The 15089-nt window shown below is 55.4% G+C and overlaps 1 protein-coding gene across 1 annotated transcript; it reads left to right on the forward strand.

Moving 5' to 3' along the window:
* The first annotated feature begins 3541 nt into the window (after positions 1–3541).
* Positions 3542–12995, forward strand: OPTC (opticin). The gene is made up of 7 exons (XM_019491492.2): positions 3542–3594; positions 5980–6211; positions 7066–7219; positions 9198–9356; positions 10154–10356; positions 10759–10854; positions 11359–12995. Exons 1-7 carry the CDS (start codon positions 3542–3544, stop codon positions 11527–11529), a joined length of 1068 nt encoding a protein of 355 aa, XP_019347037.1. The 3' UTR covers positions 11530–12995.
* The last annotated feature ends 2094 nt before the right edge of the window (positions 12996–15089 follow it).

Consider the following 15089-nt stretch of genomic DNA (forward strand, 5'->3'; position numbering starts at 1 on the left):
TGGCGGGTGGCTGTCACCTGGACAGGTGTGTGTAGGGACTTCAGGGCGAACCTCCTTTTTCAGACAATGGTGAGTGGTCTGGCAGAGCTCTTGCAGATCTGAATTCAGCTCCACCTCCTCCTGGGCCTCTACTACATCACCACATGCCCCTACTTCTGTGGCTTTCTGCCCATGCCAGCTCTTTGTCTTGCAGTGGTCCCAACTGGCAGGCACCAGGTATTCCACTTCTTTTTTTTTTTTGCAAAAAATTATATATAACTCATTCCAACTTCTGATCAGGGCTACAGGGCAGGACACCCACCTCTGTCCCCATCATGCACTCCACAGAGCACTTCCCCAGTTCTCCCCATTCAGCCCTGGTGGGCAAGCCTCTGCCTCCAGCCTCCCTCCTGCCTGTGAGCAGAGTTTCTCTCCCCCGTCTCCAGGAACCAACTCTGCCTCATCATCACTGAGGAAGTGGGCAAAGCTCACCCGCTTGGCCCCTGGCCGGCGATCAGGTCCTTCAAAGCAGCAGATGCACTGAGTCAGCTGGAACGCTCCTCTCAGGGCTGCCACTTCGCCTCCATCACGGCCAGAGAGCCTTTTAATGAGAGACTTAAAGAGGCTTAGTGCAGGTCCATGCTCCCTGCCGTGCCTTGCAGAGACAGGGCAGTGTGCCACGGCTGCCTTAGAGGGCAGATTTTTCCAGGATTTCCACCCCCTCCTTCCCCCCTCACCTCTTTCCCTTCCTGATGGAGCTGGGTAGAAGAATTCACTCAGCAGCAATACAGTTCCTACGTGTGCCTGGGATAGCGGGGACTGGAGCCTCTACCGCAGGCAGCCTCTTCCCACCTATGTTCCTGTTTTCTTCATCCCCCTCCACCCCTATCAGAGCTGTTTCTTCCTCATGCCACTGCATCACACCAGCCTCTGCTCAGCTCAGGGATGCAACTGAGGTGCTCCCTCCCACGGGGAGGGCAGGATTAGGCAGCGTGAAGTGGCAGGGTCACCCTCTGGCTACAGGTTCGGCATGCCAGCCCCTACTGCTCCAGGGAGCATGAACCCGGTGCTGGGTGAAGGCTGCAGGGCACGGGCTCCCGGGGCTCTGCCAGGCCAGTGAGGGTGGCACTGAGGGATCGGCATGAATGGCAGGTGTGCAGGTGCTCCAGGTCATGGCACCCAGGACAGCCTTTGCACTTCATGCCTCCCCTCTCTGTGCAGCCCGTGGCACAGCCTGGCAGCGATGACAGCTGCAGCCAGCAAGAGCCTTTCATCCAGGGATGGTGTGAGTGGCATGAAAGCAAAATAAGAGTGGGACAAGGTGCGCTGGATGCCCAAGCCTTGAGCTGGGGCAGGGAGCCTGGCCTGCCTTTCAGCATGATTCCCCTGCAGTTTCCTAGCCCCTCTCATGGCCCGTCATCAAGGAGATCAGTGCCACTCTCCTCATTTCAGAGAGGGGGAAGGCACCTGGGTGGCACCAGCTGGTGCCAGGGCAGTCAGATCCCAACTCCTGAGGGCACGTTCCTCTTTCCTGCCCGGCCTCTGCCGCAGGTTCGCTTCACATGAAATATTAGGGGAAATCTCAGACTTTTCCCCAGCACAGGGTGCATCCCTTGGGCATCATCTGAAGGGAAGAGGGATGTGAGCTAACCTCTCCCACATGGGGTCATGGCTTCTCTGGTTAAGGAGAAGCCAGGAAACCTCTGTCATCTGGTGCCGATGCGGAGGTTGCCAGCGCTCAACCGACAGCCGATCCCTGCAATGTGCCCTTCACAGCCCTGGAACGGGCGAGGTCCTTTGAGGCTCCTATCCCATACAGAGGGGCACAGCTCTGATGCCAGCCCTGTTCTCCTGTTTTCTTTGCAGGGTGAGGGGGGAGGAAGGTTTGCAAAGCAGGTTTCCAAAGCAACGGAGCTGCAGAGGTGCAAGAAGCACTAAGCTCTCCGGGGAGGGGCACGGGGATGGGGGAGGTGGGGGCGGCCGCTTCCAGCTGGAGTTTTGGCTACAGAGAGGCAGTTTTGATGAGGAGTTGAATTTAAACAGCCATCTGGCTGCTGGGATGTGGGCCCGTCCTGGCCGTGAGAGCGACCAGAACAAAGCCAGCGAGCTCCCAGCTGCGGCACCCCATCAAGCAAGGCCCAGCGCTGAACATCAGGTGGTGCCCACCCAGCTAAGATCACGGGGCTGGCACCAGCCTGGCGCGGCTCCATCCAGCTGGTCCCAGACCAGGCAGATCCTGCCTCCCGAGGGCAGGCTTCCCTGCTCCCTCCCAGGTTCAATCCGCGTCAAATCCTGGATGGGGACAGTTTAAAACGCCTCCCAGCAAGGGGGAACGTCAGATGGGCATTTCCTCCTCTCTCGCTGACTGCTGCGAGGCAGCTCAGCACATCCCGGCCAAAGTTGTCTCCGTGAAGCATCTTGTTCGCCGCTTGTAGCTGCCTTCAGGTCAACCCAGTGGCTGGGAGCAAGCAGGGGGGAGCCCCAGACCCTCTATGCATAGTCTCTGTGGCCTTTAGGGTCTGAGGACCTCAGTCAGACTAAGTGATGTAGCCTTTTGGAGAGAGAAATCCTACCCCAGAGCCAGGAGTTTCACAGGCCGTGCGCACCAGGCATGCACTTTTACTTGTGAGGCTCCGCTGCTGCCCTCTTGCAGGAACATCAAATGCGGGAGGCTTCCCCATGGGGAGGCTGAAGGGGCCTTGCGCACTACACCTGTGTCTTAGCTCCAGGGGGGCCTCAACCCATGCAGCCAGGCTGCATGAAGCCCCGGGCAACTTTTCTGCAAAGGGCCAAAAAGCTGAGCCTGCAAAACTGCCGCTGGCTTAGACGGCAGGTGTGTATGGACCAACAGATTATGTGGGGCTCAGTACCGAGGACCTGGCGCTTGCCCCCTTGCCGTGATGCCCCCTTCGCCTCCCCTTGGAGGTGATGTGCAAGCTGCTGTAGAGTCTGGGCAAGGAAAGGAAAGCGGCTCTCAGCCAGGCCTCCCAGGGAAAAGCTGTAATCGGGCATGGCTGGCCCCTGCGGGGGCAAGAGAAGGGTCACCATGGGGGAGGGGAAGCGGGGCAGGTGGCCCCGGGGATAGTTATGTCCCTGATTGGTTGTGCTGGCTCTCGCCCCTCCGCCAGCCCTGCCCTCCCAGGCCCCTCATTAAAACCTCCTGAGCCCTTTCAGCTCCAGCACATCAGGAGAAGGGAGGTTCGGCCTCTCCCAGGCAGACAGGAAGGAGCAAGGGTATGTCTGCGACTTGTGCCTTTCTTTCTCTCTCCCTTGTTCATTAACAAGCTGAGCTCAGGGGCTTTCAAGAGCAGTTCAGATGAGCTGTGGGGGCGAGGGCTACCCAGGGACTGCGCTGATGCAGAATGCATGAGGTCTGCCTCTAGTGTGCGTTTCAAAGGCTTTTTATTACTCTCTTAATGCTGGGTTTGATCAGTGGGAAAGCAGCAAAGATTAAGGACTGCCACTTCAGGCTATTGTTGAATTCAGTCTGTCTTCTATAGACTGAAGAGCTGTGTGGGGCGGGGTGTGCATGCGTGCAAGGGACGCCGGGGCGAAGGTATGTATGCGTGTGCTGGAGAGCATGGGCTGGGAGTGCGTCCACGCGCTGGCGCATATGTGGGTGTGAGGCGTAGGAGTGTGTGTATGCGCGTGTGTCTGGGGATGGATGCTTTCGTAGGGGTGTGTTTGCGTGTGTGTATGCGCGTGCCCGCTGCCTTGTGTACACACACAGATGGGCCGAGTGCTTTGAATCATCCTGTGGACGTTCTCCAGGCACGAGTCGCTTCTGAATGAAATGGATTCAATTGCAAAGGGATCCCGGTGAGGCTGGATGGCATCCTTGCCCTCAGAGCGGGCAGTGAGGAGACCCGCTGCCGTAGGCGTCTTGCTGTCTCTAGAGTCTCACCAACCCTTGTGATCTTTCCCCCAAAACGGCTCCTCCAGGAGGTAGGGGGTCACTTCCCTGACCGTCTCCCCACACGGGTCCCAATCCAGAGGTCCCACGGGTCACATGTGCAAATCAGGCAGCTGAGCAGACTGATGGGCACTTGTGTGTGCAGCAATGGCAACTGTTCACCTAACTGAAAACATTGCTTCAACTATGTGCTTTCAGGGGAAGACAGACAGGCAGCATGGATTAACCCCTCGCTTTGTGCGTGGACACATCCTCTGCATACACACACATGCAAAAACATGCACATACCCCCCTGGTTGCCTGGACACAGATCTCCACTAAGGTGTAGCTCTAGAGATGTATGCACACCACAGGCTACACGATGTACCCCAGTGCACACGTGCTCTTAAACCAGTAAGGAATAAGCCAGCCTCTCTAATGGACACTGCCATGAGGAGAAGACAGCTTGAGGTCTCAGGCTGCAGAAACCCCACAGCTGGTGACTGTGGCTGTCCCTCCTAGGCTAGCCAAGGAGTAGTTTCCAGCTGAGGAAAACTCTGGTCCTGCCACGGAGCCAGGGGCAGGGGCTCAGGAGGGGCCCAGTATGACCCTCCCTAGGGATGGACTATGAGGAACTTGCACCAATCTGTGACACTGGCCACTGGAGTGGAGGGTCCCTCCCTGGACAATCTGGCCACTTCTGGGAGGGACTGGCAGGGCAGGAGAAAGTAGGGCAGGACTCCTGGGTTTCTTCCTAGCTGCAGGAGGCTGTCTTGAGAGGCTCTGGGCACGGCCCTTCTCCTGTCTGGGCTTCCTTCTCTGTGTAGTGCCACCTGTGCAACTCCAAGACTCGTGGCTAATGTACAGACTAGTACCTGCATGGTGTTATGACCATCACTGCTACCACTCGTGCTGGCGTTGTGCCCTGTTCCCATTCTGCAGTGGGGGAGTTCAGGCCAGAGCAAAAAACTCTTCGTGTCCCCAGCTCTCCTTTCTGGCATTTCTTCGTGGCTTGTGCCACCCCCTCAGCCTGCTGGCTGCATGCCCGAGTGCTCTGAGCCAGAGGGGAGGCTAGCACAGCATCTGGGGTCTCTGCCACCCAGCTGGGCACTCGCACGTGAAACAACCTGAAAAGAGAAGGACCGACCTAATCCCCTCAGGGCCAGAGGCCAAGCCCATTTATTCTCTGCGGCAGGAAAACCCTGGCTTCCTCCTACCGCTGCAGAGGCGGTCTGCTTTGAAGTGCTTCGAAGGACAAGGTCAGCAAGTCTCGGAAAGCAGCAGGAGCTGGAGGGAAGGTTTGGAGCGTGGGTGTAACCAGCTGCCAGCCAGTGGAGGCAACGTGAAGAACAGAGACATCCAATAGTGCCACCTAAGCTGGTTTTCCAGACAGCTCTGCCCCCGCAGCCAGGCCGAGGTTTGCAGGGCATTGGGTACACAGCGGGCGCTGGGCAGCTCTGAACGCCTGGTCCATTGCCATGGCAATGAGAGCTGCTGGGCCTGGGGCTCTGTGTGGGAACAGAGCCCTCCTGGAAAATGCATGCACAGAGGACTGAACACTTGCAAACCTGCCCTGGGGAAGCAGGGCTGCTTGTCCTGCCTCGATTCTTGTGGGGAGAGGGGATTTCCTAGAGTCTCATTCACAAGATATCAGGGTGTATTTAGTTATCATTCTCCAAAGCAAGACCCAGGGCCATTCCTGACATGCACCTATAATGCTGCTGGCATATTCTCAGGCCCCACTTGCACTATGCTCTCTTCCCAATAGAGCACACCTCAAATGTGACCTGCTCCCCCTTCTGCTGCACTAGTTTCCTTGTCCCTAGACCCCATCCTCAGTAGCTGTGTCAGTCCCCCGAGTCCTGGCCTGCAAACCCACTCCCTGGGATCCCCACACTATCTACCCAGGGCACCATAATCCTGCAGCCTCAGAGGCCCATGTCACCTGGCTACAGCAGGAGTCTGCGGGAGGGAGGTCGATGTGCTATGTACTGAGGACATGTGGCCTGGACCTCACAGCCCCAGCCCTGTAAATGGTGGAGCAGAGATCTGAGCTGGTCAGATTGACAGAGATGCAAATGCCTCATTGCTTCCCTTCCCCTTCCCAGGCACAGGATGCCGAGTGTGGTGTTGCTGGGGATGATCACCCTGATGCTGGCAGCTCTGGCTTTGGCTGTCCCGCTTGGAGAAGGGAAGAAGACAGAGAAGCCCAGCGCTGACCTCACCATCTATGAGAGCCTTAACTTGGACAGCTACGATCTCAGCCTGAACAACTATGGGGACATCATTGACTTGAGCAACTATGATGAGCTGTACGACTATGGTGATCTGGCCCCGAAGGTACGGCAAAGTCAGCAGAGCACCAGAGCCTGGGGTGCAGGTGCATTTCAGTGGGGGGTGCCACCAAGCCTCTGTGGGGCCTGGTTCTGCTCTCACTGGGGGGGGGCGGGTTTCATAGATTTCATAGACATTAGGGCTGGAAGGGACCTTGGAAGATCATCGAGTCCAGCACCCCGCCCGAGGGGCAGGAAGTCAGCTGGGGTCATAAGATCCCAGCAAGATAAAAGGTTAGGGTTGGCCTAATCTGATCAGTGGGGCCAAGTGCTAGTCAAATCTGGGGCATTGTGCACTATCTCCCAGGCTCCTGTTGCATATGGACTCAGCCTGGACTCAGGAAAACTCCTTTCCAAGACCTGGCTAGACATCCTGCTTTCCCAGCTATTAACAACCCAGAACCTTCTCCCAGCCCATATGCATTGCTTCTAAATTTGGCTCACGGCCTGTAAGGCAGCATGGGATCCTTAGAAAGGAAAGATGTCACATAGGTGTAACACATGATTGCTATTGCTGCTGCATCGAGGTTTGCTGTGTTACCACTGAGAGAACCCAGGAGCCCTCCAGGTCATTAAATCTGTCTATGGAGCATCTCTGGGGTCCTCAGAGGAGCCTAAAGGGATTAGGTGCTTTCCAAGGGAAGGGGGTGCATATTTCCCTCAGGTTGATGTAATAATCCCAGCTCATCCTTGAAGTGGGTTCTCTGGTAGCCCTCCAAGCTATCCACGTACCCATCCCGGCATCTCCCTTTGTGGAGACGTGCTCCGGAGAGGAAAGGGAGAAGCTGCTGGGTGGGGAAAGCTATGGCAGCTCTGCCATGTGAGCTCAGCACCACAATGACCCCTACCCTGTGTTTGCAGATTGAGGTTGGGACGTTGGCTCCTCCAGCCAAGACCCCCGAAGGCATGCCAAGCACCAGAGCTGTGCCAACTGCTGCACCAAGGAAACAGCCCCCCATGCCCACCACAGCAAAGCCTGTCGGGCCAGGGCTGCTCGGGTTCATAACTGAACAGGGTGAGTGAGACGCCAGCCCACGGCATCTTGTTGCACAGGGCACAGGGTCAACACAGGGGCTTTGGATCCCAGATATGGTGCCGGATATGTCCCCAGTGCTGGTGGGGTGGAAGGAACATAAGAACAACCATTTACTGAGTCAGACCAAATTGCCCAATCTCCTGTGTTGCACAGGGGCAGAGAGCCGATGCTGAAAGAGAGCGACCTAAGGTTTTTTTCCACTGTTTTTCTCTCTCTTGCAGTCTCCAGCATTTAGGGTCTAGGAAGTTCTGATTCAGAGGCCATGCCCTCACTACCATGCTCAATAGCTAGAGATGTCCCTTTTCTCCAAGAATTTGTGCGGTCCCTTTTTGGCTCTGGTAAAGCTGTCAGCTTCCACCACTTCTAGTGGCAATGAGTTCCACCCTTGAATTACACACTGAAAAAGGCTCCTCTCAGTTGGGAATACCAAGGGTGAGAGATGTGCAGAGAAATCATCTTCCTGTGTAAAACAGAAGAGAGATTGTGGTTTCTGTCATTGGCACTACTCGCCCCACCGGGGGAGAGGAAACTCTGGAGATCAGAGGGATGGAGATGCCCCTTTCGTAGTTCAGAGCAGGAATTTCTGAGTTACCCCTGGGCGGCCTGGGATAGAGGGAAAGTGGGATCTGAAAGAGGGGAAAGCAAGACTGTTCAATGCTCTTCTCCGCAGAAAACAGCGAGCTCCATATTAGCTCCATTCGGCAGGCTTCTCCCTCCTCAAGCAGCAGGTGGGAAGGCTTGAGAGAGGAAGCACCCGGAAACAACAAGAACTGCACCAAACGCCAGCAAAGCAGCAACGCGTTAATGAGCAGAGACATTGCACCAGTCGGACAGAGTAGCAATTAGATTAGTGACAATTAAAATCCTGTAGCGAGGGATAAATATCTTTATTCATTTTCTGTCACTCGGAACCGGGACAAATTAAGTACTAGGCAAAGGGAAATTGTTGCCTTTCTGCTTTGAACTCCCCCCTGCTAATGGATGCTGAATCTTTCCCATGCTCTGGGGGGAGACGATGGAGGGGGGGACCCAACAGAGTTTTAATTGGCGCTAGAAATCTTGTCATCCTGCTGCTCCTGCCACCACACTCGCCCGGTGCCTTCTAGTTCCAGATGGAGCGGTGTCAGATGTTTGCTTGATGCAAACTGTTTCCTTTTGTTTTATTTCTTCTAATGTCAAAGGGCTAAATAAATCCCTGGTGTAACATGCTGGTGTCTCCTTGGCAGATCTGCCACCCCCAAGGAGAGATTTGGCCTGAGTTGATTAATTTGTAAGCATCTTCTTGGGCTGGTTGTGTGTGGCCTCCCTCTTGATTAGATGTTGCTGGCTTGCTTCCTTTGAATTCAGGGCTGGAGAGAGATATAGGGCCAGCGGCCCTGGAGAATAAAGACTTCCGCGTATCTGCATAACAGGCAAAGCCAGCCCCGGTTCATTTGAAAGAGGCTTGTGCCTACCATATTCCCCAGGAGCTCATTAAATAAGAGCCCTGAGACTTGTGGAGTCTGAGCTCTAGAGAAACACTGCCCAGAGAACTGCAAAGACCTCTCCTACCCCACCCTGAGCCCAGTGTGAAGCCTGCCATGGGGTCCCTGGGGCTGGGTCTTCTCCCCATTCTCATTGGAAAGTTGGCAGGGATGTTTCCCAGGACCTCACAAGGTCAGACAAGGAGGTTTTGGTCGCCCCAATGTGCTTCCAGGCCAGCTTGATCTGAAAGGTTCATGATCAAGAGCGAGTCTTGGGAAGGTCCCACATTCTCTTGAGAAGTCCTCTTCTGCTCCTGACCCAGCACGTTGGATGCCAGACCGTGGCCTCTTCTGGTGCTAAGCAGTTCAGCCCTGTTGCCTCCCGGGCAGCTAGGCCAGTAAAGAAACAGCTACATGGGCCTGGCTGAGGATGTACTTGATTCTTCTTTCCTGCTTTCGGCTTCTGACAGATCTCCCCCCTTTCCCTGCCCCAGGCCTGTCCACCTGCCTGGTGTGTGTGTGCATCGGCACCTCCGTGTACTGCGATGACGCTGGCCTGGAGCACATCCCTGCTCTGCCACTGGAGACCATGTACCTCTATGCCCGCTTCAACAGCATCGGCCAGATCAGAGCCAGGGATTTTGCTGGGCTGAGTATGTCCAGCCCACCATGGGGGACACCATGGGGGAGGGAGGATGTGGGCCAGCGGGAACTGGACCTTACTGCTCAGGTGTCTCTGGGGAGGTTGTCACCCTAGCTCCTGTTCCAGGTTTGTTCTGAGTCACTTCCACCCTCCCTGATCAGGTTTGACTACCCCCATTAGTCTATTGGCCCTGCCATGGCAAGGAGCTCCGATCGTCTCACTGGGCATCGAATCCAATTGCTGGCATGGGCAGAGGCTGCTTCCCCTGGCCCCGGTGAAAGCCAGGCTCCCTGAAGCCAGAGCTGTCTTCAACCCTAAGCGCTGTGTGGACGAGCCCCAGTCACATCAGCCACACATCCTGCCTCCCTGTCCAGTCTGATGTTGGACCCAGCACCCTGCTTGACTTATGTTTGAGCTCTGGAGGTACTTTCCAGCCCTGCTTTTCTCATAGTCTCTGATTCTCTGCTCTCACCCAGAGTTTTAGAGGTTAGAGCCAAATGCAGCCCACTTCCACCAAGACAGACGGAACTGCTTGTCCCTGAAGGGTTGCAACAACAATGTCTCGGGTTAGTTTTCTTCCTGGTCCCCTCTAGCGATGAGATGGGTCAAGCTCTCTCGTGGCACTCTGCCCATTCACTCCCACTGAGAAGCTGGCTCCTGTTCCCTGAAATGCTATGGGCAGGCCTAGCCGCTAATTGTTGCTCATTATCCAAGATCCCGGAGCCTGGGGAGGGTTGAAGAGGTCTGCTGGGGTGGAGCTGATTGGTTCTCACTGATCCCCACCTTTCTTTCCCCCTACTCCGCTAGAGAAGCTGAAGAGAATCGACCTGACAAGTAACTACATCTCCTCGGTGGAGGAGGGCTCCTTCCGCCAGCTGACCAGCCTGCAGGAGCTCATCCTCCCTGAGAACAGGCTGACAGCGCTGCCTGACCTGCCCAGCAGTATCATCCGGCTGGACGCCCGGTTCAACAGGATCCAGAGCTCCGGGCTCAGGCCTGAAGCCTTCAGGGTGAGTTTGTGTCCAGTGGCTGCTGCAGGGGAGGTCCTGAAAGGCAGCCCTGGTTTTTGGGCCCCTGCTTTCAGACCCCAAATGAGCTGGTTTCTTGGTCAGTCCATGCCCTGTGTAGGCCTGTCTGGTTCTGGCTCCAGACCTGCTGCACAGAGGAAGAGGACAGGTGTTCTCCATGGAGTCTGGCTGCAGCTGGGGCTGGGGCTGGGGCTGGGGCTGGAGCAGCCCCATCCCTGCTGTCCTAGCAGGCTGCATGCGTGTGTGCAGTGCAGACAGGAGAGCAGGAGGCTGCATTCAGCAAAGAGGCTGGTTGTGCCCCTCTTTGCATGGAGCCTTGCTGCAGTCATGCCACGCGCTGGATGGGGCAGGCAGAGACTGAAAGACTTGTACTTGTTCCTGCAGGAGCTGAAGAAGCTGCAGTTCCTCCACTTGTCTGACAATGAGCTGGACTATATCCCAGCACCCCTGCCTGAGAGCCTGCGATCCCTGCACCTCCAGGTGAGGCAAAAACCAAGTCAGGCAAGAAGGCTTCTGCCAGTCTAGTTCCAGACAGTCACTTTTTGACCTTGCATTTACTTCCCAATCCTTGAAGCCACAGCAGGTGTGGTGCACACAGGGGTTAGGAAGACCCCCTCCATGGTATCAGTCCAGTCCTGATGTCCTGTCAGTCCAGGCTTGATCCCCTGGCACAGATCTAGTTTCTATTGTGTCCTCTCCCACGGGTTATATCCTGAGCTCCCTGCACATACCTCCTTCTGCCGGGTTCTCTTGCCCTGACCTGTGCTCCACCCTTGCTAATCCAGTGAGACCTCAGTGCTAAAGGACCCACTGTCCTGCTGGCGTGGAAGCTCCATGGATAAAGGCTGCATCCACAAGCCCCCATGAGCTCAAAGCTAGTAGGAGCCCAAACCTAATCACCTCTTCCTGGCCTGGGGCAATTAATGCATGAATGTCCTCCCCTCCCAACCACCCCACTCAGATGTGCTCTGTCTTTCTGGCTAGAATAACAACATCCAGACCATGCACCAGGACACGTTCTGTGACAGCCAGGACCTCACCCACATCCGCCGGGCGCTGGAGGACATCCGCTTGGACGGCAACCCCATCAACCTGAGCCTCTTTCCCAGTGCCTACTTCTGCCTGCCTCGCCTCCCCACGGGCCGCTTCTACTGAGCCCATTTAGCATTTCCCTTCAGCTTGAGGAACCTCTGAGCAGGCTGGCCTGGCCCCTTCGGATAACAGCTCCACCCCACAGGCACCACTGCCAGGCTGTCCTGTTAGCTCACTTACCATTTCCCTTCTCTTCCATTCCCCTTAATCCCCTGGTGTGGGCTGGCACTCGGGTGGGACATTAGCATGTGGCACTCCATTTCCCGCTACCACATCCACCCGTGCCCATGCACCTCAGTCACCATCAGCATCCTCCCCCATCCAACTCTGCTAATCCAGTCCTAGATCAAATGGATGTCAGTCTCTCCATGTGATCCTAGCAATGACTTGAAGCCTCCAGTGTTGCCAGAGTCTTCTCAAAGCCACGTTCAGCTGAGCCACGCACATGGAGGAGGATTTCAGCTAGAGAGGGGAGAAAGGAGCAAAGCTTGGGTCTGGTTCTGGGTTAGGCCTTCCTTTAATTCCAGTGTATTTAAATATGTGGTGTCATCACTAACCTTTGAAAGCTGAAGAGAGCTGGCCAGTTGTGCAGTATTTTAAATATAGCTTCTTCATCATCCGTATCTTTATACACATGCCATAAACATGCCCGCCATGAGGGATGAGACACTCATGGGGAATCCAAAACACTGAACTGAAATCCCCCAGCTCAGCCCACATCCTCCTGGTCCGCGGAGGCAAGAGAATGAGTCAGAATCTCCCAGGAAGGTCTTGCTTTTCCCATAGGGCTTCACTGCAGAAATACATTAGCCCCCATTACTGCAACCTTCCCTGTTGGCATGTCTAGAGCAGGCAATGTGCTGTTTCCTGAGGCACAGACAGAAGTATCTGAGCTTGATGCATGAGTCTGCAGCGGCTTCTTAGATTGCCTCTTATCAGATGCACACTTATCTGATGCCTGTGCAGTGATCCTAATTTGCGCCTAGAAGTGACAGGTACATAACACTGGAGCTGAATGGCAGTGTAAATCCCCCTCAGTTCTTATGATGCTGGATCCAAACTAAGGCTCTTTTGCTTTAACACGACAAGGATTTAGGTGGCTGGATAGAAGGGGAATTTGAAGAAGTAATTTGGAGGGACAGTTGTTGTCTCTCTTATTCTCTAAGATACTAGGGCTTGCTAGTGCTGCTCTTGCAATCCTTTGAAAACCTGCTTCATAGTCTTCTACCTCCCTCCTTACCTGTCGTCTTTGAGATCCATCGCCATCATCAAACCAGTGCCGTCTTTGAGGGTCTTGCGTCTGCTTTTATCGGGGTGAAAACAGTTGCCAGTTCAGCTCGGATTCAGCAAGATGGAATCCTCCGACTTCGCCTCGCTGCCTTCCTCCGCCCTTCGCTTTCATCCCACTAGAGGGCAAAATCGAACAAACCTTCCCAACCCAACCGGCTTAATCTCTGCTGCTGATCTCCCGTCTGCTGTTGTTTTATCACTTAAAAGGATTGTCTAAATAAATGAGATTCGTGAGCAGCTGTCCGTGTGCCTGGCCCTCGGTTAATAGCACTGAGCACAAGTCCCGGTGTGCCGGTTGCTGGGAAACTCTGCCACTCAGATGGAGCGTGTGGCCAGGGATGTTGGGAACGGGGACTGCGGGGGGAGAAGAGGTTGGAGGGGGGCAAACAGCTGTTTGGAGCAGCTCTGATTGTGGTAAACTTTTCCAAGCAGCTGCCAGCCTGCCCCTGCTGAGCAGGGCCCAGGGCTGGGCTCAGGGTACAGGAGACTGGCATCAGGCTCCTCGATGCAGACAGCTAGCTTTCGTCTGCACCAAAGGAGCAGGGCCTTGTCCTCTGAACACATGAGCAGAAGGGAGCAGATCTCTCAGTTTCCCTCTTGGTGCAGCCTCTAGGGACCAAAGTGGTCTATCAGGTGGGTGCTTGGGCCCTGGGCCGGTGACCTTTCTTCATGAGTGGGTGGTTTCCTGCTCAGGATCCAGCCCAGCTCCCCCAAGAGCGGCTCAGCCCCTGGGGGCTGCACTCTCATCCCCTCCATTGAGCTACCAGTGGGAAAGTGGGGCAGGGAGCCGTGCCTCTGCCCTGCTCCAGCGTGGGTTGGATGCTCTCCAGCCTCAGCAGTGTCTTCGCCCTCGTGCCTGCCTGAGCCGTGGCCCGTGGGTAGGGTGTGTTTGCAGACAGCAGAGGGCAATAAGGCATAGGCTTGTGGAGGGGAGCGGGGACATGGCCCTAAGGGTCTGCAGGCTGCTTGCATTTTCTCATGGCAAGTGGGCTGTACTTGGACTCCTCTCTTCTGACTTGGAGGCACCATGATACCTGGGGACTCTGCCCCCCACAGTGCTGTCTGGGGGAAGGATTTTGCCTGTCTCACCTGAGCTTTCGTGCAGTAAGACCTCTCCTTTGAATGGTCCTTGAGGCACAGACCTACACACTGCAGCTGCAACAAGCAGGAGCGGAGATGAGTGTGGAGGGGGCCTGAGCCACTCCCGGGTTGCCCAGCTGGGGGGCAGAGGCTCTGTGCCCCTCCTGTCCCTCTGGTCAGAGAGACTCCCACCCATCTGAGGGGGAAGGTCTGGCCATATCCCTGAGTCCTTCCAAGGGAGTCAGATTCCCCTATTCCTTTCAGGAAACCCCCAGGCACCTTGGGGGTGAAACCTTTTGGTGGGGCCTGAGACATGCCAGCCCCCATGTGGATTCAGGCTGGCTGCTGTCCCAGCTCAGCATCTCCTTCAGGATGAGACCTGGCATCTCATGGGTTCTTGCTCACCTCCTGCCCACTCAGTATATGGTTCAAGCAAACCTTGGGCTTCCCCTAGACTCCCAGCTCCAGCTGCTTACCCAGAGACCCCTGGGTCCTTGGTCTTATGTTGGCTTTGAGCCAGGCTGGTGGTAGAGCATGGACATGACCACTGAAACCACATGGATACAATACACGGGGTGTGTCTACATGAGACACTTACTGTGCATTTGTCTAATAACACTGTGCAGCAGCATGGCGGTTAAAAACTGTGCTAATAGCTTACTGAGCAGTGTTATTAGACTAATGTGCAGTAAGCGTCACAAAAACCCCCCTGTGTGCCGGCACTACTGCTCAGTAACTCTAGTTACTGCACATTTAGTTAGTACTTTATTAAGCAAGTACTCAACTAAATACACAGTATTTAAGGCGCATTAATGAATGTGTAGACGCACCCATTGACTATGCCAGCCAGTAGCACACTCAAATGGGCCGCCTCCTGAACCAGACACAGGGTGGCCCAGATAGCTTGGGGGAAGCCAGTGGGCACTGCCATGCTAATTAGCCCACCCCTAATGCTGATGAAGGAGTTAGCCTGCATGGAATTGGAGGGCATGTTTGAGCCCCTCTGGTTCAATGCGTTTATCAGGGAGACAGGCCTTCAGATGCACAGAGCCCTGCTCCAAAGGAGGCAAGCGGAGGGCTTGACTTGAAGAGAGAGATCAAAATTGCTGAATGCACTTACCTGGGCCACGTGCAAGGAGGAGGTGGCATTCCTGGGAAGGGCGTGGGGTAACTAGGAATTGGCATGAGCTGGAGCAAAGGGAACTGCAGCGCAGACCTCAGGAAACACTTGTGAACTAAGTGCAAGAGCTATC

This window comes from Alligator mississippiensis, chromosome 14, assembly GCF_030867095.1.
Source record: "Alligator mississippiensis isolate rAllMis1 chromosome 14, rAllMis1, whole genome shotgun sequence".
NCBI classification, from domain to species: domain Eukaryota; kingdom Metazoa; phylum Chordata; order Crocodylia; family Alligatoridae; genus Alligator; species Alligator mississippiensis.

Coding starts and splice junctions, on each gene's coding strand:
- OPTC (XM_019491492.2), top strand. CDS start 3,542: ATGCGTGTGCTGGAGAGCATGGGCTGGGAGTGCGTCCACGCGCTGGCG. Junction 7,220..9,197: donor CGGGTTCATAACTGAACAGG/GTGAGTGAGACG, acceptor TCCCTGCCCCAG/GCCTGTCCACCTGCCTGGTG. Junction 10,855..11,358: donor TGCGATCCCTGCACCTCCAG/GTGAGGCAAAAA, acceptor CTTTCTGGCTAG/AATAACAACATCCAGACCAT.